This window comes from Limanda limanda, chromosome 19, assembly GCF_963576545.1.
Source record: "Limanda limanda chromosome 19, fLimLim1.1, whole genome shotgun sequence".
NCBI classification, from domain to species: domain Eukaryota; kingdom Metazoa; phylum Chordata; class Actinopteri; order Pleuronectiformes; family Pleuronectidae; genus Limanda; species Limanda limanda.
In genome coordinates this window covers 9818752-9844761 of record NC_083654.1, presented here as the reverse complement: position 1 = coordinate 9844761, position 26010 = coordinate 9818752, and the positions used below count along the sequence as shown (strand labels likewise).

The following is a 26010-nucleotide window of genomic DNA, read 5'->3' as shown; positions in this document are numbered from 1 at the left end:
AACAGTCAAATGCAAGCATCATATATAGTAGAACTGAGGCTGTTTGTCTGAGCCAGTTCAAAGGGGTTCTGTAGGCGCAGTTTGAGACACAAATTAAGACTCAGAAAACTGATTTGTATAATTTTCCTTTGAAGATAGAGCAGACAAAAAAATAAGTCCTCGGACAGTCAATAAGTAATTGAAAGGTCCTAAAAGATTCTGGTCCCAGACAGTTTTGGTCATTAAAGGCTCAGACAGGAATCTCTTTGGCATATAGAATAATTCAGAATCAGCTGTATCTCAGTCATCCAGCTGGCAGAGGCATGCCACCCCGCGGTTGATCCAGTGTTTCTCTGGCTTGTCAGAGGGCAGCTCGATGGACATGACGTAGTTGGTGGAGTGGCCTGTGGTGGACAGGGTCCCTCTACGAGCGCTGGTTTTGTACACGGGAGAAACGTAGAGGTTCTCATGGTTGAACTCAGACATCACACCGGGTCGGAGCTTGATGATGGGTATAGAGTCAAAGAGGATCTTGGGGAGGGACTCTCCAATGACCATGTTCTCCCTGTCCCAGCGTGCACCCTCCATGAAAAGGCCCTTCACGTAGGCTCCATCCTCTGGCTTCTCGTCCATATGGGTCTCGGCTTTGGTTACCTGGTAAACGATGAAGAGTATTACTCAAAAGATACCTATGATTGGGAAAGTACTGAGAGAAGTCGAAATTCCTTACCTCAAATTCAAAGCCAATGAAGTCTATGGGGATGGTGTACTTCCTGGCATAATTCTGAGAAACTCCCGTTAGAAATGACTGCGTGAAGTAAAAACCAGAAAGCCAGAAGACTGTAGGCGGGCCTTTATCTATCCAGTCCTGTTAAAACACACATTCAAGCACATCCATAGTTATGAGCATATCGAAAACAAGCAATGTCATTCATGGTCTAGACATTAAGTGCTGCACCACCTAAATTTATAGAATATTCTTGTGCTATATTTAGAGAGGAATTTATTCTTAAACATGTAGATTATGAGGCTTGAATTTTGACATCTTACTTAATATGTGTTTCGGCGATATTTCCAGTCAGATTCTAAATGTGTTCTCTTCATTCAAGGTCTGTGTGACCTGAAAGAGCCATAATTCTTACTTGTAGGAACTGCAGCCGGGCTAATAGATCACACACGTAGCTCCCAAGTGGCTTGAGAGAGGGATACGACTTGGCTGCCCATGGGACGGGCACCTTGCCCACCAGCATGCTGTTAAAGATGCTCTCGAGCTCTGAAGACATAACAATCTGGCCCTTCAAAGCTTTCTGGATGTTCACCAGGCTGACCCGCACCACATATGTGAGTCTGACAGGAAGAGAGAGTGACTCAGAATCAGGAGCATTCAGACATACTGATGAACATTTGAATTAGTCATGATTAAAATAAGTATTTTGCAAGCTGAATTGTTGATTACATAGCAACACACGCACCTGTTGAAGCGGATCACTTCCTGCCTCAAAACAGTATTCATAGACTCATTATACGTGACAGGGTATTTCTCTATTATCGCCTTTACGTCAAAGTCAGCTGGCAGCTTCGACAGGATGTCCTCTGCAAGGTCATCCACGACTTCCTATAATATCAACAGAAGACAGATGAAGGTTGTATATCAGACAACACATTTACACTTACTGTTTCCTCTGGGAAACAAGCCAAAAAGATCTGTCTGCTTGCAATGCAAACCTGAGGAGACTTAGCCCCGCCTCCCGTCTGCCTGGGCAGAGTTAATAGAACTCCATCCAGAAGCTGATTGGTCTCTTGATTATCCTTTGTGATGTCAGCATTGCTGTGAAGTCCAAACACGCAAGGGTCGGCAGCAATCGGCAGATTGCGAATATACTTCACGTATGTCTGGAATAAAGAATGTCATTGGATCAAATTAATTTCTATATAAGATGGGATGTTTATAGGATTACTTAAATTATGACACTAATCTACAACAGTGGGAACCCTGACCCCCCCCCCCCTCGATTTAACTCCTGACAAATACTGTACAGTGGGTGACCTGAAATCGTCATAATGCTGTGTTTTTTTCTTGTTTATTAATGGTGGACTTTGCAGCCGCACACTGTATCATTCATTAAGAACATAGCAGAGACAATACCTCATAGAGGCCATGAGCTGGGACGTAATACAGATCTCCCTCGCACAGGTGATGGCTTTCCTGCTCTATCACATCCCAACTGTAGAAGATGGAGAGAAGCGAGATCAGCAGTCGTCTGTCTTTGTCATCTGTCACTCTGCCTCCATAGTTGCATTCACCTTTGAAAAGAATAAAAGCAATCATCAAAACCAAAGAGGAGGGGATGTGTACGTGATGCTTACTGACAGGTAATAGGTAGAGTTTTGAATCGTGTTAGACGCCAATGTAAAGAGAGAATCACAGACAAACGTCATGTGGTCTGCCCATGTCACTGGTGCAAATAAATGACGTGCTGCGTAAACAGCTTTGAAAGTCACCTGTAAGATATGTGAGGGCTGCCAGTGGAACCTCAACATACTCATCCAGGAACATCTGGATCTGCCTCATGCTGATCCTCAGGTCAGACTCATTGAACTCGTAGGGAATATTCCAACCTGAAGAGAGAATGGAGACAATAGAGTAAGGGTTTATTTTTTCTATTATACTAATATAACTTAATACTTTCTAATATAGAAATATATAGACTTTATTGAAGATTTTGTTTTATTTCGTTTTGTATCATATTTTTGGTTACATTTGGGTTCTAACCCACCCCACACATTTTGTTTAACATTTTATATATGCATTTTGTATATATTTACATTATAAAACAAAATAAAAAAAGAGCAACAGGGTATTTAGAAAAAATATGGATTAAAACTATGATAAGCAGACTCCCATTTGCAGAAAAAGCTTCAAAATAAAAGATGTAAAGGCTTTAATAGCAGATAAATGTATTAAATGTCTTACCCAGAGGTCCAAAGTTCCTCCTTTCCTGTACCAGTGCATGGAAGAAAGTGAGACCAAACAGGAGCTTCTGCCAGATTTCTTGTTTCTTGGAGCTGACAAAGAAGGCGGGGTCGGAGATGGGGTGACTCAGGTAAGAGCGCAGCAAGTTGGCTCTTATTCCTTTAGGGGGCTCATTGGTCATCTTCAGTCCATTCTGCAGGATACTGACTGGAAACTTGTCGGACGGATAACTGGTTAACCACAACCTGGGAAGAAAAGTAAAGATGCTTGGCTTAATCATGCTCACCATGAAAGAAAGACTGTTTTCAGTGAAGTCCGCTGTGTAGAATCTGTTACCTAAAGTCAGGGTGTGTGTTCTCTGGGATGATTGTTTCCTCACAGATCCTCTCCAGAGCGGGCATCCAGCTGGTGCACAGGTGGCAGTTCTGAAGTACCACCCAGTTCCCCTCTTTAAGGCCTTTGAGGATCATCACAGCTGCTATGGGTCCCTGTCCCTGCCCGAGGGAAATGGTTTCGGTCTTACCGCCCCCCATGTCTACGTCATCAGCAAACTTCAGCAGACCTGAAAGAACACGGCATGGATACATTATTGACTTTTTCAAATCAAAAATAAATTAATCAGTAGATTAGGAAAAGGTCTTTGGCTAATCACCTGCAGTTGGATCAGATCCTGCCGACAAAATAAAGATGAGTGGAGAGCAGCAGTTTGAGTCTTTGAAGCTTCCTGCCAGGTCAAAGGTCGGTGGTTCGATGTAAGCCTGTCCCATGTTGTCTACTATAAAATCCTGCACTGCTGGAACCAGCTTATCTGGCCTGTAGCATCTGATCACAACCATTCGGTCCATCCCCACCAACTCACTCCACTGGTCAGGCAACAGCTCTTTATGGGGCTGTCCTGAATCATAAATCTTCTTCCATTTTGAGATGTTCGCTTGGACGTGTTCAGAGAAACCATCCAGGTTTGGAAGTTTAGAGGCCCTGACTATCTCAGACCAAGATTTGTCAGACAGCCACTCTGTAGCAGGGTTGGGATAAGGGTTGTCCAACGCAACGCCACCTGTCAGGAGGAAGCGCCAGACTTGGTCATCAACCTGGCCCTTACCCTGCATTATGCCTATGGTGAGCAGCAGGGAGAAGAGCAGCTTATCCTTTTCAAAAAGTGAGCGGCACACGTTATTATAGATGCAGAGGGTAAAGTACGCCACAATGTTGTCGATTCTCTCGTTCAAATCATCACTCTTCACGCTCTCGGAGATGGAATACACGTAGAGGTTGATGAACCAGGTCAGGGAGTACTGGTACATAGGCTCGATGTTGGCCAATTCTGAGATGCAGAAAAACAGGATGGACGAGTGCTCAGCCACGGGACGGTAGCCCATTCGAGTGTCATCGATCTCTTTCTCAGTGACACTGGAAATTTTTTGCTTCTCAGATATCTCCTCTGAGAGAATCTTGGAAGAAGACAGGACCTTAATTGCTGTTTCGTCCTCCAGAATGTTTCCTTCAGAGGAAGAGAGCACCTTCAGGATCTTATCCTCGATTTCTTTAAGCATCTTGTTGTTGGCAGCACTCTCCAGAATGAGCTGGTTCTTCTTCTCTTCAAGCTCAGGTTTCTCTTTGGCCACTGCAATCCCTAAAAGCTGGTCCTGTAACCCCTGGGGAGTGATCATAAAGTTCAGCAGACAAACTTTGACAGCCACCTCAGGGAGATAGTGAGGGTTCCTCAATCCAGTGGTCATGTAGAATGAAAAGTCTTTACAATATTCCACAGTATTCTCTCCTATTTTCATGTACTCCACACCCTGCTGTTTGAAGGTTTGCTTCAGCAGCAGACTCTCAAGTACAGGATCAAGTTCCTCTCCAACATTCTCCAGAAGAACCGGAGTACCAAACTGAATGCAGCTCTCCAAAACTTTCACATAGTTGTCATCTGTCAATTTTATGACAGCAAGCTTATTTGCCTTCTCCATGTTCTTGATCCACTTGTTGGCCTGACCTTGAGGGTCAATCATTAGGGGCCAGCGACGGGAGTTAAACACCATGATACCATTGTCTGTTGAGAAGGCGTCGACTGGCAACCCATCGATCTGCCACGCCCTGATGGCCACCTGGTTACCCAGGGTGCTGCTTAGGGTGAAGTCCTCCGTGCAGGGTATTTTCTTCTCTTGGCAAAGGAAGAGCCACTGTTCCTGACACTCTATGCGAAAGTCTACTGTAAAAGCCCCAAGGTAAGATACAGATGCTGAAGACAGGAGTATGTCACCTGTCAGGTTGGTGTATCTGCAGAGGGAAAATTGTACCAATATGATTTTTGTTAAACTTCAGGAACACTACATCACACATCATCATTAATACATGAACATGCCTGATAAGTATGTTTTGAATTACCTAATCCCTAGTAGCCTTGCAGCATCGGTCCACCTGTCCTTCTCTCCTCCCAGTCCTCCAATCAGCTTCTCTGCCCTGATCAGCTTCTCAGAACACAGCTCAATGTTCGCTTCCAACTCTTGCTTCTTCTTAATCATGGCTGCCAAGTCATCATTCAAGCTCTGCAGTCTGTCCTCTACTTCCTTCAGTTCAGCCCTCTTCACTGACAACATTGCCATCTGTACCCCCAGCTCCTCCTCCGCTTCCTTCAACCTCTCCTTCTTTGGTGCCACGACTTTTGATATGCGCTCATACGTTTCCATCGCTCGCACCCATTTACAGAGGCCCTCGCAAGCCGAGGAGACATTCTTAATAATAGAGGGCTGGAAGTCTTCGTTGTTGATAAACTTATCTCTGATTTTCTTTATGTTGGCAGCAGGGATGTTGTCTTTGTCGTAGGCTTTGAGGCTGTCCAAAAATTTCAGGTCTCCCAGGAGTTTCTTGGAAGGGCCCCAGTAGTCATCAACCATCTTACCTGTAACACAAACACTTGACATTCTCAATCTTATAAACATTACTGCACACTATGCATTAAGAAGATTCGATCAAAGCTTAAAATGTTTTACCTGAGCCACTGGGATCAGGTTTTCTCTCAGGTTTAATGCCCTTCATGGCACAGATAGACTCCATGACTAGTTTGACTAGACCTGGTGGGTTAGCCATCGACTTAACCACTGTAATGTCGGAAGGTTTTAAAGTGTCCAGGGCTGACAGGGCATTTGCCAGTGCAGGCAGTGCTTCTGCCAGGTCTCCCTCACAATCATCCTGAAAGACAAGTGGTATAATCAATCTCTACATATGTACATGTACACAATGCTTTCTGATAAGCAAAATATGCCATTGCTATACCTTAATGGCTTGCGCTGCTGCTGCTGCGTCATTAGCCACTTTCTCATCTGCAGACACTAGTTCTTTCTTGGCGTCCACCTCCACTGTTTCTGCCTCGATCTTAACCATCATCTTATCTGTCTCAGCTGAGGTCTTGATGAGCTCTGGCTGCAAGGCTGTTAGCTCCAGCTGCATCACTGAAACCTGTAAACATTATGAAATGATCTTAGGATATATCAATACAATTAATTTAGTCGGACAAACAAGTCAACATTCATGGTGAATTTACTTCAAGGGTTAATTCACCTGAGATGCAGCAAAGTCCAGTTTCTGGAGACCAACGATGTAGCGGTTCCTTACAGAGTTAACTTCATTCCTCTTGGCTGTAAGCAGAGTCTTGTAGGTGAGGATGAGTTCAAGGTAAGAGGTGGGCGTGACATAGTTGTGTCTCCTCAATCTGGAGAAATACTCTCCAGACATCTCCCCAACACTCATCTGGAAGGTCTTGCACATCTCCACCACCCTGTGGCAAGGATAAAAGCAATGAATGGGCAATCTGCACAGTGTTAAGCCTCTGGAAGTACTATTTACTTATTTATGTCCTTACTCTCGTTTGATTTCACTCTCCATTTCCACATCTTGGAGGAAGTTGTGGGCCACCATCTCCAGAGCATCATTTGGCCACTCGTGAAACCAGTCGATGGTGCAGCAGTTGATAAGGGAGGGGAACATCCTAAGACGGTTTCTAAATGCGTCGCCGATGGGGCTCATGGCTGTTGAACACAACGATTCACAGTTACAACAACTTTGTAAAACTTAAAAAAAAAAAGAGAGACATGTTCCTACCTACCTAGTACAATATGAAGGTTGGCCTTCACACGGTCAATAAAGAAGTTGTACATTGAGAGCGGAGTTGCATCGATCTTTTTCCCTTCCATCCGAGCGATTCCCTGCATTTTGTCAATGATATCAGCACGTTCATCAGCAGCAAAGATGTTCGGCACATCACCGGTGTTAAGCAGCATGTTGATGTCTTCCAACATGGCCTCATCCTTAATTTGGCTGTCGTTAAACAGGAACACTAAGCTCTTGCCCTCGATGCCTGCTTTAAGCATTATTATTTTGAGGTCATCTCGCCAGTCTGACGGGCTGTAGCTTTTGGTCAGCTCTATCTGGAACAAGATGTAATCATTAATGAAGGTGCCCAGCTTGGTGGCGCTCTGACGCCCTGAGCCACCAATGCCAACGAGCAGAAGGTGTCCGTTGTCTTGCTTCAGCACGCGGCAGATGCGGGAAATGTGCTCGATGGCAAACTTGAACATAACAAGAGACATGGGCGTCTTGCTGAGGTTATTGAACTCCTCCAGAAAAAACTCCATCACTTCTTGCAGAGCTTTCAAGTCTGTGATTTCATCGTAGGCCTTAATGTCCGAATCAGGTTTGCCATAGTCACCAAAGAGCAAGCTACGGATGCTCTCATCCACCACGTTGCCATCTATGCTGAGATGACTCAGGAGCTGGATAAGGATAGAAGAGATTTAGGAATGAACACAAGAGCTACATTATTTAATCTTAACATCACTACATTACACAAGGTAGCAGCTTCTCCAACCAATTGTTTAATGTTTTTAAAAGCTTTGTGCCTGCAGTGCTGCTCAGAAACTGACTTACAATGTATTACTTGTAGTTGATAGGGATCATGTGCAAAAATGAATCACATACAAAGAGAAAAATATGTATTTGACCAGATTTAGCTATAGTATAGTACTAGCAAGGCAGAAAAAGATCATGAAGGATTTAATTCATCTAAAAACAGAAACTGTGGAAAGTGATTCATAATTAGTGAGATAATACAAAATGACAAAGTTTACTTTCAACTAAGTTCAAATTGTTATTTTAACTTTGCTGGAAGTGTTTTTCAAGTAAAGTCAAAATTTGTTTATGTGGCACAAAATTACAATTCACATATTTTCCGAATCGATATATGTGCGTGTGTGTTTGTGTGTACATAAGCACCTTTTCAACACTCTGATCAAAATAGTTCATGGTCCTCTCTTTGACAATGCCAAAGAACATCTCTCTGTCGCTGAGGTCAATGAGTCTGTCGCAGAAAACACGGTAAACCTCGTGGATCCACAGGCGGATCAGTTTGTCTCCATTCTGACATTAATGGACAAAATATAGGATGAAGACATGTTAGATTAGGTCCCAGCAATTTGTTTAGACGTTTCCCTATTTTTTCCGCTCTTACCTGCATGTGTGTGTGTGGAGTCAGGAGTACACCGCGTATGACTCGAGCAAAGTCCCGCAGGTTAAAGATGTAGTGGGATTTAGAGGGGGTGGGCAGGAAGCTGTCGATGGTGTCCTTATAGACTGCCATTGTGGCCTGGATCATCATCCTACCTAGCCTGGGAGATGAAACAAAATAAGCATTTGGAACAAAGATAATTCATAGCATTCCTCTATTGTACAACATAACAGTTACCTGCAGAAAGAGGGATCAAACCCTTTGCCGAAATGCCAATCAGTGATGGAGCTGAAGATCTTTGTCAGCGTGTCGTCCTCAAAGCAGTTGATAGAGACAACGTTCAAGTGACGAGTTAAGCGGCCTGGCATTAAAATAAAATATACATTAATCAAACTTTAAGTGCTGCTTCCTCCACTAAAGTCCCTAACCTATTACTTCAACATACCTGAAATGTCATTCTTCCCACCACCAGGAGGCGCCATTGCAGACATAAACAGCACATCAACAATGTTCAGTCTGGAGGTGTCTTTCCTGTCATACCAGTGACGGTGGTCAATCCACTGCCTGAGCAGTTCAATTGGGGGCTGAGCACCATAGATCTCTTTAGATGGCATGTTCAGGTCGTCTGTGGAAGAGGGATAACTTTACCTGTAATCTGTTCATTAAAATGAATAACATTTACACACTATGTTATTATGTTATTAATAATTACCAACATAGACGACACACTTCTTTCCCACAGGAGGTCCAAACACGCCCTTTTTTCTTCGGTCCAGCTTTGCCATGATGATATCTTGGCTCTGATTGGCTGAGGTGCGAGCTGAGAAGTTGATACAATTAGGTGTGTACTTCTCCTTAGGCAGACCTACCAAGAAGCTTTGGTTGATGACAGATTTGCCTGTGCCGGTGGGCCCCAGAAAAAGAGTGGGTACTTCATGCGCAAGGTAGGTTCGCAGGAAAAAGAGCTGACGCGCTGTCTCCACGGTTGGAATGATGAGATCTGACACCTGGCAGAGAAAAAAATTGTTAGAGGAATCATGGCCTGGAGCAGAAACCTCTGTTACCTAAACATTCTTACATTGGCTGCGGGTGGGATGACGTTCTCTGCAGCTGAGATGGAATCAGTCCATACGTTCCACTGTCCTTGCCCCTCTTTATGGAAGTAGTAGTCATAGACAGTGCCTACGGGAAAAAAATACACATCATGCATTAGAGCAAATATTTAATTTGAGATAACTATATATAATACATAATTGTTGTGGACATTTTCTGACCTCTCTCAGGAAAGAGGTTGTTCTTTTTAAGTGTGACACTCGACGGCCGAGGGTGTTCATCAGAGCCCAGTATCAGATTGCGGAAGAAGATATCAAACTTCTTGCGACTGTCCCCAGTGATGGTTCCACCCAGAGTCCACACTACCGCAAACAGAAACAGTCCCTGCAGCCACATGGTTGTCTGCATACTGGACAGATCCGGTGCGCCCTCCGTTCCCGATGCAGCAATTTCATCTAGACAGACAGAAGACATGAACGTCAACAAACGCACTGAGAAAAATGCATTGATTGTTCAATAAATGATCAATGAAATGTAATTATTACTAACCCATCAGGCAGGTATAGAGCCTCATTAGACTAAAGACCAAGTGGATGGGAGATGTAATTATGACAAATCGACACTCCTTGTCTATAAAGTCCAGACACGGCTGAACTAACCACTCAAACATGTCCATTATCTGTGGGATGTTAAGACCAAACAAACAGAATTCAGACACTTCATATGAGATCCTAAGAAAAGAGACAAAAAAGGCCTCAATGAGCCAATTGTGCATGTGTGTAATTTCACCAGGTCTATGTATTCCGAGTTCAGGCTTTCAGGCAGAGTGTTCATGTAAGAGTCTCTGAGAGGAGTCCAGCCCAACTGGTGAGGTTCCATGTATATCATTCCACACCTTCAAACATAAGGTTACATGTAAAAAAAAAAAAAAAAAAAAAAATACACTAACATTGAATAAAGGTTTCAGAATATATTTATCTGATTCACATACCTACTGACGGTAGCTGGAGAGGCTTGCTCCAAGTCAGCAGTTTCAAAGATCAGACTCATCTTGGCACTCATCTGGATGATCTCACCACTCATCAGACAAAGCTAGCGGCAAAACGAGACAATAAGAGAGGATTCTCATTTGACTGTGCTAAATCAAAAGGTAAAGCCTATACATATCATGCATATGCACACAATACCCACAATATCATGACAATCTGTTTTTAATAGATGAAGGCATCAATCTGGGTAATACCTTCTTGTTGTCATCCAGCACAGTGTTCATGTTCTCAATCCAGACAGCATCAATGGGCCCATCAAAGATGATCCACTGTCGATTCTCTGAGGTGGAGATGGCCTGATCCCTGTAGGTGGTAGCCAGGACACCATCAGACCACTCGTGGCTGACAGGATCAAAGCAGCCGTACAGTTGTCCCATGGTGATGGCCTTTGGGTTGAGGATGGCGAAGTTCACAGCGCACTCATCCATCAGATTGGCTAAATGATGAGAATTAGAGAGAATAAACAATTATACAAACGAATAACAAAACAGTAAAAGCCATAAATTAAATTATATCTATGAAACAAAAGCTGTGTAATATTGAGGGTGTATTATTGGCTTGTTAGGAGAAAAAAAGTCATAAGCTACCTTTGGAAAGGTCTCCAAGGGCAGCAGCAAGGATCTTATAGGCACACGTTTTTCCTCCAAGAGGCTCTCCTACTATCATAAAGCCATGGCGCACCAGCATCATCTCATACACCTACATACAGAGAAAATCACAGAACACTTATTCGGTTGAAGTATTGCAACTAGCCAATCTATGTTTAGGTTTGTTAAGCATTACAAGGCAATGCTCCTCCTTAGTACCTGGATAATTTTGCTAATGAACCATGGGACAGACTGCAGGTTGAGCTTAGCGATGTTGTTATTGAGAGCCTTGAGGAGGAGCTCATAGTCTGGCTTCGGAAGGACAACCCCAGGGAATAGATCCGAGATGATACCCTGTGGGCGGCAGATGAATATTTCAACAGAACAATTAGTAAACCAACTGAGGCACGTGGAGAAAAAGTAAACAAACACTTGCTGCAATTGGCTTTTGTATAAAATGTCTCACCTGAAACAGAGGAACGTCCTGCGCGAGAAACTTGGCCATGTTGACGTCCATCAGTGCCCTGAGCAACAGCACGCTCTCGTTCTCCTCCGGGTACTTCAACTTCAAATTCCCTGCTGCCGTCAGCACAGACTTCACAGCTCGCATACCATAGTCGTAGTGGTGCTGGGAGGACAGCTGCTCGGAGCACAAACGGTAGGTGGCCACAATCTTCCCGGACAGACTGTCAAGAAAATTAGAAAGATTTAAGCTTGTTTTATGAACTAAACTAAATATTTCAATCAGGACATTTTGTATTCATACCTGCGAGATTCAATGAAGCCCATGGAGTATAGTGAGATTTCTCCAATGAGACCATAGTCTGGAACCATCATAGCCACTGTGCGGAAGAGAACCTACAAGAGAGCATTGACAGGTGTTCATTCTCAGCATTTTATTGTCACCAGCAGGATATTTAACTCTCTGCATATTTCTAGTTACAGGTGGATCCATTTAGTGCTACAATGATGTACCTTCAGGTTGTCAGGAAGCTCGGCCCTGCCGGCATAACCAGGGTTCATGGTGATGAAGACAGAGCAGGTTGGGTTTAGTGACAGCTCCGTCCCCTCAAAAAGGAAGGTCTTCAGGTCCTTGGCAATGGCCTGTTGTATACAGAGGACCTGCTGAGCCACCACAGACAGCACCTCCACCTATGACACATACAAACATGTTGGGTAAACATATATTTATAAACATATAAACATATATTTTTGTGAAGGTTTTGCAAAAACAAAGCTTTGAGTTTGAGTTGATATTTGACCAAATGTGACTGATAAATGAAAATAATGATAAACAGCCATCGATCTTGGTCATTCATTTACATGGAACTAAAATATGTTTCATTGCGTATATAAAACTTAACATATACACAGTTTTGATTGCTGTAACAATGGTAGAGCTCACCTCAATCCGATTGAACTCATCAAAGCAGGCCCAGGCTCCAGACTGAGCAAGTCCTTTGAAGAACTTACTCATGGCCTTGTAGTCCAGCCCATCGGAACAGTTAAAAACCACACACTAGAACCAAGCAACAGGTGCAATGTCAGAACAATGAAAAAACTAAGTAAACACACTGTACAGATCAGTATTTTGCTGAAAACTGCTTTGGTATACCTGTTTAGCCAAAGCTTTAGCCAGATCTTTCGTGGTCTCAGTCTTGCCAGTTCCTGCAGGACCCTCAGGAGCTCCTCCTAAGTTCAACTTCAGAGCCCCCATTAGAGTTCTGTGGCATTAAACCAAATGAGAAGATGAAGATCATTTGAACTACCTTTATTTTTGCAGCTCTCCATTGACAGATAAAAATAACTAACTATACCTGTAGCAGCGGTCAGTGAGTGGCGTGATGACCAGACGACCAGAGTTTCCTAGATATTCATAGCCATATTTCAGGCATGTAGTAATCATGCGGAGCATCACATCACCACCCTCCCAGAAGTAACGCAGCTGAGAAATCCAGGCAAAATCATTCAGTGTGGAGATACGGTCTGCTGCCAGTTGCGCCACCACGTCTCGAGCTTGGCCAAGAAAAGATTTGGATTAGATGAATACATGTTATCCTTTGAAAGGTATTGCCAGGATGTTTGATATTTGGATTATTACCATGGACATCAATCACAGTCAGGCCACCGAGTGTCATTCTTGCTCCTCCAGAGAGCTTCCCACGTACTAGCTCAACGATGTCAGAAATCTGGTCGTTACACTTGTCTACATAGGCCTTTGGAATTGAAGGAAGTAAACATATTAGACTACAGTATAAAAAATGCAATATATGGTCATTTTTTCTGTGTGGAAGTTAAAATAAGTGTCTCTAAAAACTGACAGGCAAGGTGTTGGTCTCGATGGCTTCAGACACTTCAGCTGTCCAAAAGATGGAGGAAGCACAAATGACTACTTGGCCCGGCCACTGCAACACCCACTCCTTTCTGGGCACCTACAGAAAAGAGACAACAACATTTATTAATCAACAACAAAGAGTAATTATAAACATTCATTTCTTATCACTTTACACATTAATTCCGCTCAAAAAAACTCCATCCTCATTAAAATCATAGCATTCCAGTAATAACCCGAAATATGGTATCAGTTATACCTTACCAACATCAGCATCAAATTAGAATAAAAAATGATACATAGAAATAATACCTCTGCATATTGAGTCACTCCCAGAGAGATGACATGTCGAACACTCTTGAGCATAAGGTTCTCCACCTGCAGCAGCCACTTCTCCACCATACCCTGAAAATAAAAGGAAAACAGTCCAACACATGTTGTTCACCATGTAATCTCTAGTAACATTTTTCTAATGAGATATAAATAACATAAACATCCATTTAACATGAAAATATGTGAAATAATGTGACAACTATTGAGATAATTAACTAGATCTCTCCGTTGTTTACCTTGGCTTCGGCTGGATAGATCTTATCTGTGAAGGGCACAGTCTCCTTCTCAGAGCTGATAATGCCAACGATCGCCATGTCCTCGGTGAACTCCAGTTTGGCGATGCCCTCGAAACACTTCTTCAGGTGAGGCTGCACACACAGGGGGTCTTTGGTCTGAGACAGAATCTCCAGCAGCTCGTCGTTTGAGAGAAAGAAGAACCTGGGGAAAAAGGATGAGGATGAAGAAGATGGAGGAAACTGACGCAGCCACTCAGCAAGACCAAGAAAGTTGTCACCTATGTTTTAAAGAAGTCTGTTTGGACATTTAACTCTCCTGCAGTCATGAGTATGTAAAAGCAGTTGGGCAATTGTATCACAAACTAACACCTTGTTACTTTAACTGAGGACTTCAATAATGAGTATATATAATTCGAGGAGCTTTGAGTAGATTTGTAGCGATTTGGCTTTGAGGAAGAAAATAAACATTTTGGGATAGTGTAACAATACCAATAAACTCACAACGCTAGAGCAAACTTCTTCAACAGCTTACAAACAAAACAGTTAAAATAATCAGTCGTATAACTGTTTGTAATGGTAATAAAACCTTGGGAAATATAGCCTCTTCATTTCCAGGTAGGTATTGAGTCCTTTTTGGATGTCATCTAGGAACACATTGGACTCCTGCAGGCGTGCCAGCATGTTATCCTGGCTTGTAGCCACCAGCACGTGCGTATCTTTCACCTGGGTTAGTGTGAACAAAGAGGTGAAAGTGAAGTACATGAAATCCATTCAAGTGAATGTCAACAGGAAACTGTGTGTCAAGAGGATCTTACGGCCTCTGCAACGATATCCTTCCAGTAGCCGTCCACAATGCCAAACTTGCGTCCCTCTTCAGGCATCTGAGCAATGATGTCCTCCGAGCTGAAGATAGGCTCGAGGTAGAGCCAAGTAGACTGACACTGGAGCATGGAGTCCAGGATGTCCTGCATACTCACCAGCTTATCCTCCCATAGCTGAGGTGAGAAACCACATTATAACAGCTATCATCTTATAGTTTGTTATCATTATTAAGGGAGAGTTACAAAAGTGCTTCAACAGTCAAGTAAAAGCTAATATGGTCAATGAACTGAACAAAAACACGCAAATATATAAAATAAGAGAACGGACAAGGAAATGCAATACAGAACAAATGTACAATTAAACCCAATGAACCCAGGTCTGTTCAATTTTAAAATGATAAAATGGTTTCAGGGGATTTCTGTGTTGTGACTCAGCTTACAATCAACCCCCAAGCCTTTTTTATGGCTTCTGCCTGAGACATTTTGTGGTGGAATGGCACAACTGAGGCTTTGTTCATTTAGATCAGGACATTTTATTACTTTTGGCATGAAATTATGCTTGGAATCATTCCCCTGAGACTACCTCTTGTTGAAAACACAAGTACAATGAGATATTTTATTGCTTTATGTGGCAGAGCCCCACACAGAAAATGTTCCTCAAAATCACACACTCAGGTGTTTTTGGAATTTTACCCATTTAACTCATATTATGTTAGCATCCCCCCTGTAGGATGTATACAGTAAAACACCTGTATCCACCATAGAACAGGAGTGTAATGTATGGTTCATCTGCAGTGTCAAATTCAAAAGAATTATGACTTACCTTGCATTCAGCCTCTACTGGCTTAATAAAAGGTGAACCTCGCATGGTCTGGGTCTTGATAACGTGGTCATCCAGAAGCATTTGGATTTCATCCACGGCTGATAAAATACTTGTACCCTATTATTACAAAATAAAGTGAATTTAGTACAATGTCAATGTACAGTGTGAAAATCGATGGGCAGTTAAGTAAGTGACAGTGACGACAACATGACAGGAATAACAATGGCAAGAAAATAACAATGACAGTGTTTAAACATGTCAGCAGTCTATTGTAAAAGTGCAGCATGTGGTAATATGTGTGTGCTTTTCTCACTGTATCTCTGTATGGACTGAAAGAGAAGCAGAGGTCAATCCATTCCGTTTTCATCTTCTCCATTGATTTTTCTAGAGAATACTCTTTACTGGCTGCCGCTCCCATTTCTTCCATCCTAGGGCAGAGGTAAGAAAAATAAATGCGTCACTTTTTCCTTACAGTTACTGTTTTTTTAATCTTTCTGAATGCATTTCGCACTTTACATGTATTCCAAAAAGCTATAATGTAAGCAAAGGACATTACTTGCTGGAGAACTTGGACAGCCCCAGGTCCAACATATTCAGCAGTGAGCTGCTCGCACCTGGCTTGACTTCAAAACCCACAATGCTGCTAATCTGTAGGCAGAGCAGAGTGTCATGAATTATTGACAATGGTTTCATGGATCACAAGAGATGCTGGACACAAAGTGAACCTGGCACTGGATTTCTATCATTGTCACCAGATCTAATGAAGCAAAAAATATTAACTCAACCTTCTCCCAGTGGCGTTCTTTGATGCCGGGGTTACAGATGGTTGTGAGGATGGGTAGGTGCAGCTTGAATTTGTCTATCTTGCTTTTGAAGCTTTTGGCCACACGACAAGACCCCGGGAGACTAGAGAAGGTTTTGCCGAGTTTATACATCATCCTTTGCATGATATCCAGTTCATCGGCGATCTTCTCAGCATCCAGTTTCAGGAAAGGACCTAAGAATGAAATTATGTGAAAAAACTGTGCATGCTGCTAGCACTTGCTGTGTGCCACTAGTCATGATTTGTTCCATCTAGTGCTTATAAAATGCAGTCACACTGTGGCTATGGCAAAAAAAGAATGTTATCTACCATTCATCCACACTTCAGACATGTTCTGAAAGTTCAGGGCTGTGCCCCAGAGCTGTTCAAATGGCTGTTTGTTGACTATCATGGTTTGCAGAATTGGGAATTCGCTTAGCTCCTTCTCCAGCAAAGTTTCTTCTGTGTTGATATCCTGTAGAAATGACATTGGTGTTACTATTTTCAAGCTTCCATCCTACAAGCTCTGAAATATGACTTCCACGATAAATAAAGAGTACAAAAATTATCCATATTGTTATTGTGATTTCAAAAGAATAAAAATCACAAATGCGCTAGTGCTATCTGAAACATCTGTAACTGTCTTAGTGCCGTGTCTAATACCTCTAGTTCATTGACAGCAGACTCAAGGTTGGCAGCGATTTGAGAGAGGGTTTCCACATTGTTTTCTATTTCCTCCATGTTCATCACTTCTTTCTTCTTGAAGACCTCTATCTCCTTGTCCACCTCTTGCAACCGCTGGTCAAACACTAATATCCTGATACAGTCAAAAGGCGATATAGCAGTTGTTACAGTTGTCGGCTTTTACAATTGGCTTAATATTTACAACATTTAATAAATAAAACAAATATTTTGCAGTATACTATAAGAGGGAGGTGAAAAGAAGTACACAAAGTTCTTATGTTGAAGGAAGGTGGAGACAGAGAAATTTGATTCAAACACTATGTTCAACTATGATGGTTGCACCACGATGTGGAAAGTGTCCTTAGCATGAACCTCTTTTGGAGATAGTCCTCAGCCTGTGTTCTCATGGCGGCCAGACGAGCCTGGCTGTCATCAAGCTCAGTTTCGATCTTTTTGGGCCACTGGAAAACACGAGAGTTCAGTCTCAAGTCATCAGCTGGAAAAGTGGAAGAGAAGGAGACATATAAGTAATTGCTTTCTTGCACTCGTTATACATACTATCATATGGATAGAGGGTTTTTGTCTAGCTAATGCATCTGTGGAAGCGTCTGTGTACATTACATGTCATTTCTTTCAACTGTAATTGCAGATACCATGAGAGGTTTCACATACATGGCAGAGTGGCAAAGTCCAATAGGAAGCAGAGGCGGTGCGACGCTGCATGAATCTCCTTCATCAGCTTGAAAATGGTCACTTCACTGGTCGTTTTGAGGTACTGGTTGAGAGACACCAAGTCTTCTGTAGTTTCTGGGGTGCCTCTGACAGTCTCCATAATCTCCTTATATTTTTGACAGATCCTGGGAGAGAACAATAACTTGTACTTAACATTGGGTCTCTTGTCAATGGAATGCAAACAGGATAATGCATACAGTATGCTGAACCACAGAGTTCACTCTTACCCAAAGTTTAACTCTCGGTTCTCTTCCACTTCAAACGTGATGATCTTGACTTTCAGTTTCTCAGCAAGATCACACAGGTCTTCATTCAGCTTATCAGCATACAGACAAAACATGGACAAAGGCACTGTCAGAGGCAGTGAGGCGATCTCCGTCCACAAGAGATTGATGCTCTCGATTTTCTGAAGATTGAAAGGGGGAGATGGGATATGACAGTAAATGCTTCTTGAAAGAGAAGAAAATGTATAAAGTAGATTTTAGAAGGACTGAAAAGGTTTAATTACCCCAGTAGATCCCTCTAACGAGTGCTTCTCTTTGAGGAATACAGATATCTCCTGCTTCTCTGTATCGTCCAGTAGATTGCTGTATTTTTTATACACATTCAAATACCTAAAAAAAAATGAAATTAAGTTTAAATATTTCTTTTTGACAAATGCCAATGATAATAATAATAATAATGCAAAGACACATAAATACAGATGATGTTTCTTTACTTTGTGGGTCCAACTGTGTTCTTGTTGAAAACATTCTCAACTTCATTGATTACACTTATAACCAACAATTCATCAGGATTGACGGTGCGAATGTAGAAGTTCTTGATATCAGGAAAGAGGAAACACTCCACCTGGTCAAACAAGCACAAGAAGCACATATTATAGGGGTTGAATAAAAAACAAAATATAGACAACTTTGTGTAATATGTAGTAGTTTGTGGTGCTGAGGGAATGCTGTACCCTTGGTAGCTTCTCAGCACTCTTAATGATTTCCATGAAGGCTCCGTGAATGATGTCCCAACATTCCTGGAAGCTTGGACAAAAGTCAATGCCTTGCTCATCAACCTGTAGCTTAACCAGCAGGACCTGGGTCTGAATGTACTTCATCTCGTCAAAAACCTCGAAGTCATTGCCCTCCTTAAAAACACAGGGCAGATAATGATAAGTGAAGTCCTAATTCTAAGAAGCATCAGCATGTTGCATACACCCTGTATCATTTCAGCAACCATTTATTTAACTGACCTGATGTATTGTGAAGAAAGAAAGCAGGTCATGTAAGGATTGCGTGACGAGGCTTCGGAGCTGCAATGACATGAGAGCTGCCGCACAGTCGAAAAACTCCCGGGCACAAACTGGAGCATCTTGTTTACTCCTGGGTATGAGCGGCAACCACAGGTCCTCAAAGCTCTTAAACAGTGTAGCACAGTGAGGCAGCCACCTAGAAGATTGGTTCAGTTCAGTTGTATACATATATATATAATAATTTATAATAATAATTTAATATATTACAACATTTTTTGCATTAAACAACTATGGATATGTAGTGATATAAAATCATAGAGCAAACTCAAACTTAAGAGTGTGGATCTTTTATGTAACTTTAAATAAAAAAACACCTGCATACAGACTCATAATGTCCCTTGAATTGAGTATGGCTAGCATGGGGTAACCGTGCGGCAGTGGAATATTGGTATCCAAGCAAGGAGAAATTCCAAGCATGAAAATAAACAAATAGCAGCCAGTTTCAACAAATTAAAACGGTTCACATTTCAGTCCGTCACTAAGACATTCTACAGGGCTGCTATGGTCTACCTACAATATACAACATGTTTTCAACAAAGGATGCAATGCAATCCTCAAGTGAGGTGCTATGGAAAGTAATCCCCTGAAGAGGCAGCCCGACACGGGTCGAACAAAGTGGACAAGAAACCTTGAGCCTGAACCTACAACAGGATTAGCTGTCCTGGTTGAGTACACACACTGCAGACCTATACACCATCGAGACAACACTACACTAATTCAGTCTCACTTATAGTCTCGCTGACAGAGTGGCTGTTTCAAGACCACCTGGTGAGATGGCATAACTCACTTTTGGTTCAGCTCCTCTCTGGTGTTTTGGCACTGCCTCCGGACAAACGCTTCAAACTCAGATGGCAGGAGGGGGAGGCTGGTGGAGAAGAGGTCCTCAATTCTGACAAATCTCAAGGATGAGAAGCTGGAATAAGAAATGATTAGTTATTATTTGGACATTTTTTTGTCGTTGTATCTGACACCACATCTCCTCTGACAAGGAGCAGCCAGAAGCTCTTGTGATTTAGCTCTAAAGCAAAATGAGCAGTATCAGCTGGAGGAAGTTTACATTTCCTGTGTCAATCCCATTTACTCATTCAGTGAAATGTGGTATTCATTGAATGGACAGTACATTACGCGTCTGTATTACCTGTTTAGCCAGACATCTTGCAGTAGGACCATGAGGGGACTGACAGTAAAGAGGTGCTGGGTTTGCCAACCCTGTGCTTCCATGCAACTAGCTGCCCAGGGCACAGGTGCACGAATCACTCTGCTCGGGAAGGGCTTGGGAATGCCGCATATGGACAGACGCTGGCATTCAGACGGGTCCATCAGAATGTAGTCCACTGAGAATGAATAAGAGCGACTATGAAATCAGGGTTATAAATTCAAACTGTATGCTTTAAGTGTCTAAATAAAGCACTGCTGCCAATAATTGAAGGATCACTGGAGCTATTGTCTTATACCTATGCCCTTCTTGAGACTGAAGTCATAATCTCTTTTGACCTCCTCTTTCAGGTCAGCCCTCAAAGTTGGGATATTTTTACATGTATCCTTTGTGTCAGGAGGCAGCAGGCGCAGGATGTTGATCATCTGCTGCTCTGGCTGTGGGGCCAGCACTGAACTGGGGACACCATTGGTGATGTAGTAAACATACCTCTGTGTGAGAAAAGTCCAGATCATCAGTGTTAGAAAAAAAAGAATAAGAATAATCCAATCAGCAATTGAGTATCTCTGAACTGAATTTGCTGATACTTGCTTCTAAGTCTCTCTCAGAAGGTTCAGCCTGCGTGGCCCTCATCTTTTCTTCTTGGCTCTGCATGATATCCAGCTGCTCTTTTGGACTCATAGGGCGGCCACTGGGAGGGCGAAGGGTTCTTGTATCCCTGTGAAAGAAAGAACGATTCAGATCAAGTGCTGGAAGATAAACATATTTATTGATGAACTTAGTTGTTTATAGGGCATAGCTACCTTCTTTTATTTCTCTTTCCCAGTGGTGAAGATGCTATATGCTTCGTTAAGATCAAAATCCATTCTTAGAATTTTCGAGGCAAATATTAAGTGATCACCAGAATGTAAAGTAAAGAACAATCAAATTTCAGAAACATAAGAGAACAGTAAAGGATACAAGGGTCTGATGAGGCGCGTCGTCTCTTCAGGAGCGAATTAATTCTCAGGTGCTGGGCATAGGGGCTGAAGTTGTTTGCGATGGACTCACTGGGAGCACGGTTAGGACGCTGCTCTTTAAAAGGAACTGCCACAGTCAAAGACTTGGTCTGAAGGATGGGTGGGTATTTGCTGTGCCTCAAGGCCATCTGAGGTGAAATAACAGAGTGAATGTTAAAGATGGTGGCACACAGGGGTTTACAACTTACATGTGCGTATGTAATAGAGTGATTGACATCCTCACTTGATACAGCTCTGAGGGTTCTTTGCAACAAGTTGCTAGAAAACGTGGGGGGAAAGGATATCGTCTGCTCTGACTCCTATCCCATTCATCCTCCATCTGTAGCTCACACAAAAACACAGAGGATGGCAAAGGGTTATCTTTTGAGTTCATCATTTTTTATTTTTTTTTTACACAAGGGCAGGTCAATAAATCAATATTGTTCATTATCGCAATTTAATTTTCATCATTGGCAATATGACAAAGGTTCAATTTATATCGATAGAATACTTATGTTGCGGTGAAGAGTTTTAACACATTCTATCTACCCTCAGATTGTATACTGTTCTATTGTTGTGTCATATGGTAATGTAATAATAAACTTTATTTATACTGTTATTCTCTTAATAACATTACAAAGTTTTTGTGTTTCACTCAAGAGAAAAGAAATAGGCATTGAATAAAATAAATGTAAAAATAATGTTACATTTATTGTGATAACTATCGATATCAACGGATATATTATTTTTTTATCTTGATATAATGTTTGACTAGAAGGCCCAGTCCTCTTCTACCCAAGCCTTATTCATTCAAAACATGCACAACAGTCATTCAATATGTATTTATTCATTGAGATGTTATAACAATTATACATTTCCTGCAGTATTGTTCTAGTTGCACACAATTTGCATGAAAAACGCATAGATAGGGTCTTATGTGGCATAGCTCTATATTTATACATTTAATTTTAACACTCCCATCGGTGTGACCACCTCAACGTGGTTGTCTGGCCTTTTTGACACATTGCATCCTGCTGAAAGTAATTTGTCTTTTATTTACTTTTCTTGCTTTACTGTCAAAGCACTTTGTAAACTCTATATAAATAAATAAATTTATTAAGGTTAATTTTCAAACTGCAACTGACACAATCACAATTTTCACAAATTGAAGCAGGCTAAATGTCACCTGAGTCGGTTTCTCCATGTTGCTCAGCTTTTCTGCCGTACGGACAAGCTCAAATCGTGGCAGCAGTAACTCGTAGAGGAACTACCGGTGTGAACGGACACTGCCACTGATATGTTCCTTTGTTGTGATACAGGTTAGAGACAAGCTACCTTTGTTGTCACACTGTTTAGAGGCAGCGGCCTTTGTTACGACACAGTTTGGAGGCAGCTGTAAAAGTTGCCCCAAGTGTGTGGGGGCAGTTGTCACTGCTGCCACACTGTTTGAGAGCAACTAAAGCTGTTTGTGATTCATTCAATGAGATATATCCGGGTTTATGAAAGTTTATCAGATAGTTTGTTAGCTCTCAGGGGGGATGGACTCAAAATGAATCAAGAAAAGCTCCACATCTATCAGATCCATATGCATGAGCTTGGTGTCTATGGATAGGTAAAAACTCAAAGACTGTATTCCCAATATCGGTTACAGTGTGACTGATACTGTGCCTAAGTAAACTGTGATAAACCAAAGGAGACGTGTACATTTGTATCCTTGCCTTAAATTCTGCATAAGATGGTGAATAACTCCATGAAAGCAATGATGCACAGAGATGCCACTGCTCATGTAGCAATTTATTGACTGCAACTGTAGATCGAAATACCTCAAATAACAAAGCTTTAGTAACGGTAGGACCAGGCACACTCTCCATTTATATTTATGTTCTCTCTAGGCTGAATAAAGGTATTCAATAGAAAGTAAAGAGAGACTCACAAAATGTTGCAGTTGTCCAGCAATATTATGCTTAGCTCAATTGATAAAAACACTTCAAGAGCAAATAAGAGGTTTTGGGTTAAAAATCAGCTAGAGCTTAATTTAGCTTTTTTTTTTTTACTGCTGCTGCTCAATAGAAAATACTGAGTCCTCTTACTCTCTCTAATAGAGGCTGAATTTTCAGAATAAAAGTTAGAGATAGCTGCTGAGCCTCCAGGCACAGGGGGCGCTGGCCCGGTCTCGCTTTCAGAGCGCTGCTTTGATGGACTCAGGAATTTTTCTGCCTGGAGAAAAAAAAACTAACAGAGCAGATTCATCCACGCTCTATGATTGATCAAAGGACAACTGCTGACTGACGCCAAGAGAGCTGTGGACTTTTCCTACCATCTATACTGTTGAGGATTTTTTTACCATCCTTACACATCACTGTATATGCCCAGTCTGTGTCTCTCTCCTTTACTCTCTGTCTCACTCTCTCAAAACGACAGTCTCTCTCTCTGACCAACCAGTATCATGTCATACACATACAGCTTTTATAAATGTAGAAATTAAAAATTCTTAACAAATTTTCATAATTATTGTTGGGACAAGGGCCAATCAGATTTCAGCTAGTGCCCCCCTGCCCCCTCCCCTGGATCCATCTCTGCTCCCAGGAAATTATGATTATCATGTTCTTTTAGATCTTTGGACCAAATAAATGAATGTCAACAGGTGGTATTTTTAGGGTATTTTTCTGGTCAGACATACACTCCCTACATATACCTAGAATATACCATCCATGTTTTTATTGAAATTAAATAGAAGTCAAGGTCACAGATTTTGCTCGAGGATTCAGGGACAAATTATTGTGATGCATCGCTCAGGGATAAATGCCAAGCTTCCTTCCTCAAGGGTAAATGCCAAATAAAATGAATTAGTTCATGTTTTTCTTTTCTTTTTTTGTCCAGTGTGCACATTCCCTTGGCTGCAGTGGCTCTGCAGCAAGAGAGGACAAGCCGTATAGTTTAAATAGCTGAAAAGACTTTGCTTGTTGACACAATTATTCCAGGATACTTACACAAATCAAGGTTGGTGCAACAGTCACTGACACAAAGCCATGAGCTGTGTTATTTACACTGATCATGGATTTGTTTGGTCCATTTTCAGTGTAGTTCCCTCACAATAAAACACACAGTGTCATATGGAGTATTTGAGTTATGAGGAACCTTATCTGAAGAGCCAGGAGCTTCCTCTATTTTATTATCAGCTAAGCATTAACATAATGTAATAATGTAAAAACTGAAACAAGCCGCACACTCAGAAAACTGAATTTTCTGAGTTGTCACACTCTCATTAGGTGTTGGAAGATATGGCATCTCTGTGTCTTGCTCCTCTTGGCAGGCTACGTTCAGTTTTGATTTTCATTAGAGGGGGAATGATCATGCTGTTCTCCCGGGGAGGGGGCTTTCTGAAGGGCGTTGCTCAAGGAGTCCTGGGAGGAGAAAGCTGGAGCTGGAAGCAGACTAATCTCCGAAGGTTAAAAAGATCCCTCGGTTACAGATTGGATTGTGACATATGGCTCACGCACTTAAACGCATGCTGAAGTTAATAGCATCTTCCAACGGAACCTCCACCAGCTGCTCTTTATAATGTATATGGATTCATTACTGCAATATTTATGTATAATCTAGGGTGGGTATTGATGCAGCAGCTGAATTCATATGACTTATGTTTGAACCCACAACTGCTGACTGCAGAGCCCATAAAACAATGGTGGCATAAATACAGCTTCAGCCTGGCAGAACCACTCACCAGCCAGACTGATCTTAAGTTATAGGACTGAGTGTGTGAACAGAATTTCAATGTAATCACCTTCTTTTTTCTTCATTGAACTGTGTTCAGCTGTGATTGGTGGCACCCTTTGTTATTCCAGCACTGAATCTCAGCTTTTCAGTAATGAAGTCATGAATCTGTGATACGTTATTACAACTTTTACAGCCCTTAATCAGAGTAGAAGTTGAATTTTCATTCATCAGGTCGGACAATTCGATGCGATTATCACAAACAAATGACTCAAGGATCCAGATTAATTGGCCAAGTTTATGTTCCAACAGTGACGATTCGAGTGGCACCATTTCTCAAAATCAAGACATTTATTTCCCATCATATTTCAGCTACACAAACACGCACAAAAACATATTTCTCTAATTAATGTAGATCTTTTTTCAGCTCTTACCGGGGTATCATAACTGATCAATTATTAATTCTAACCTTTAAAATGTTAAATGCATCTATAGATCTCTGACCTTTATTTGTTTTCACACTATATATGATATTAAGGTCTAATCCACACAAGGAAAGACATTTAATATTTGTTGGTCATCCACCACTCTTCACTCTTCACCTCTGTCAAAGGATAAGACACGTGTGGATGATACTGGTGTGCCTTTGCTGCTGTCTAATTTATTCTTATACATGTAGATTATGAGGCTTGAATTTTGACTTCAAATACTTAGTATACGTTTCGTCGATATTTACAGTCAGATCCTAAATGTGTTCAAGGTCTATGTGACCTGAAAGAGCCATAATTCTTACTTTTAGGAACTGCAGCCTGGCTAATAGATCGCTCACAAAGCTCCCCATTGGCTTGAGAGAGGGATAAGACTTGGCTGCCCATGTGGCGGGCACCTTGCCCACCAGCATGCTGTTAAAGATGTTCTCGAGCTCTGCAGACAT

At 41.8% G+C, this 26010-nt stretch overlaps 1 protein-coding gene across 1 annotated transcript; it reads right to left on the bottom strand.

The window, feature by feature from the left end:
- Positions 1-279: 279 nt before the first annotated feature.
- dnah3 (dynein axonemal heavy chain 3) lies at positions 280-26010 on the bottom strand. The gene is made up of 61 exons (XM_061093333.1): positions 25870-26010; positions 21607-21702; positions 21325-21511; positions 20956-21113; positions 20663-20855; positions 20347-20542; positions 19996-20121; positions 19149-19344; positions 18867-19043; positions 18627-18757; positions 18417-18522; positions 18136-18314; positions 17849-18033; positions 17549-17672; positions 17156-17309; positions 16823-16967; positions 16476-16687; positions 16247-16338; positions 16004-16118; positions 15691-15807; positions 14862-15041; positions 14633-14769; positions 14047-14248; positions 13790-13882; positions 13467-13577; positions 13247-13361; positions 12963-13161; positions 12761-12869; positions 12551-12664; positions 12121-12297; positions 11912-12003; positions 11612-11831; positions 11365-11499; positions 11146-11257; positions 10753-10994; positions 10501-10601; positions 10299-10404; positions 10059-10188; positions 9731-9964; positions 9535-9638; positions 9169-9463; positions 8902-9081; positions 8694-8817; positions 8460-8616; positions 8225-8368; positions 7059-7725; positions 6816-6981; positions 6515-6731; positions 6230-6412; positions 5947-6145; positions 5342-5855; positions 3606-5233; positions 3290-3515; positions 2954-3198; positions 2482-2598; positions 2126-2283; positions 1705-1872; positions 1452-1594; positions 1122-1326; positions 710-847; positions 280-633 (listed from the first exon to the last, which is right to left on the bottom strand). Exons 1-61 carry the CDS (start codon positions 26008-26010, stop codon positions 280-282), a joined length of 12171 nt encoding a protein of 4056 aa, XP_060949316.1.

Bases quoted from the DNA above. Each gene is read 5' to 3' on its own strand.
- dnah3 (XM_061093333.1), bottom strand. From the start codon at position 26,010: ATGTCTGCAGAGCTCGAGAACATCTTTAACAGCATGCTGGTGGGCAAG. The intron at 2,284-2,481 runs GTGACTTTCAAA...TTCTTTTCAAAG, and splicing joins AGCCCTCACATATCTTACAG to GTGAATGCAACTATGGAGGC. The intron at 848-1,121 runs GTAAGAATTATG...GTGTTTTAACAG, and splicing joins CCCGGCTGCAGTTCCTACAA to GACTGGATAGATAAAGGCCC.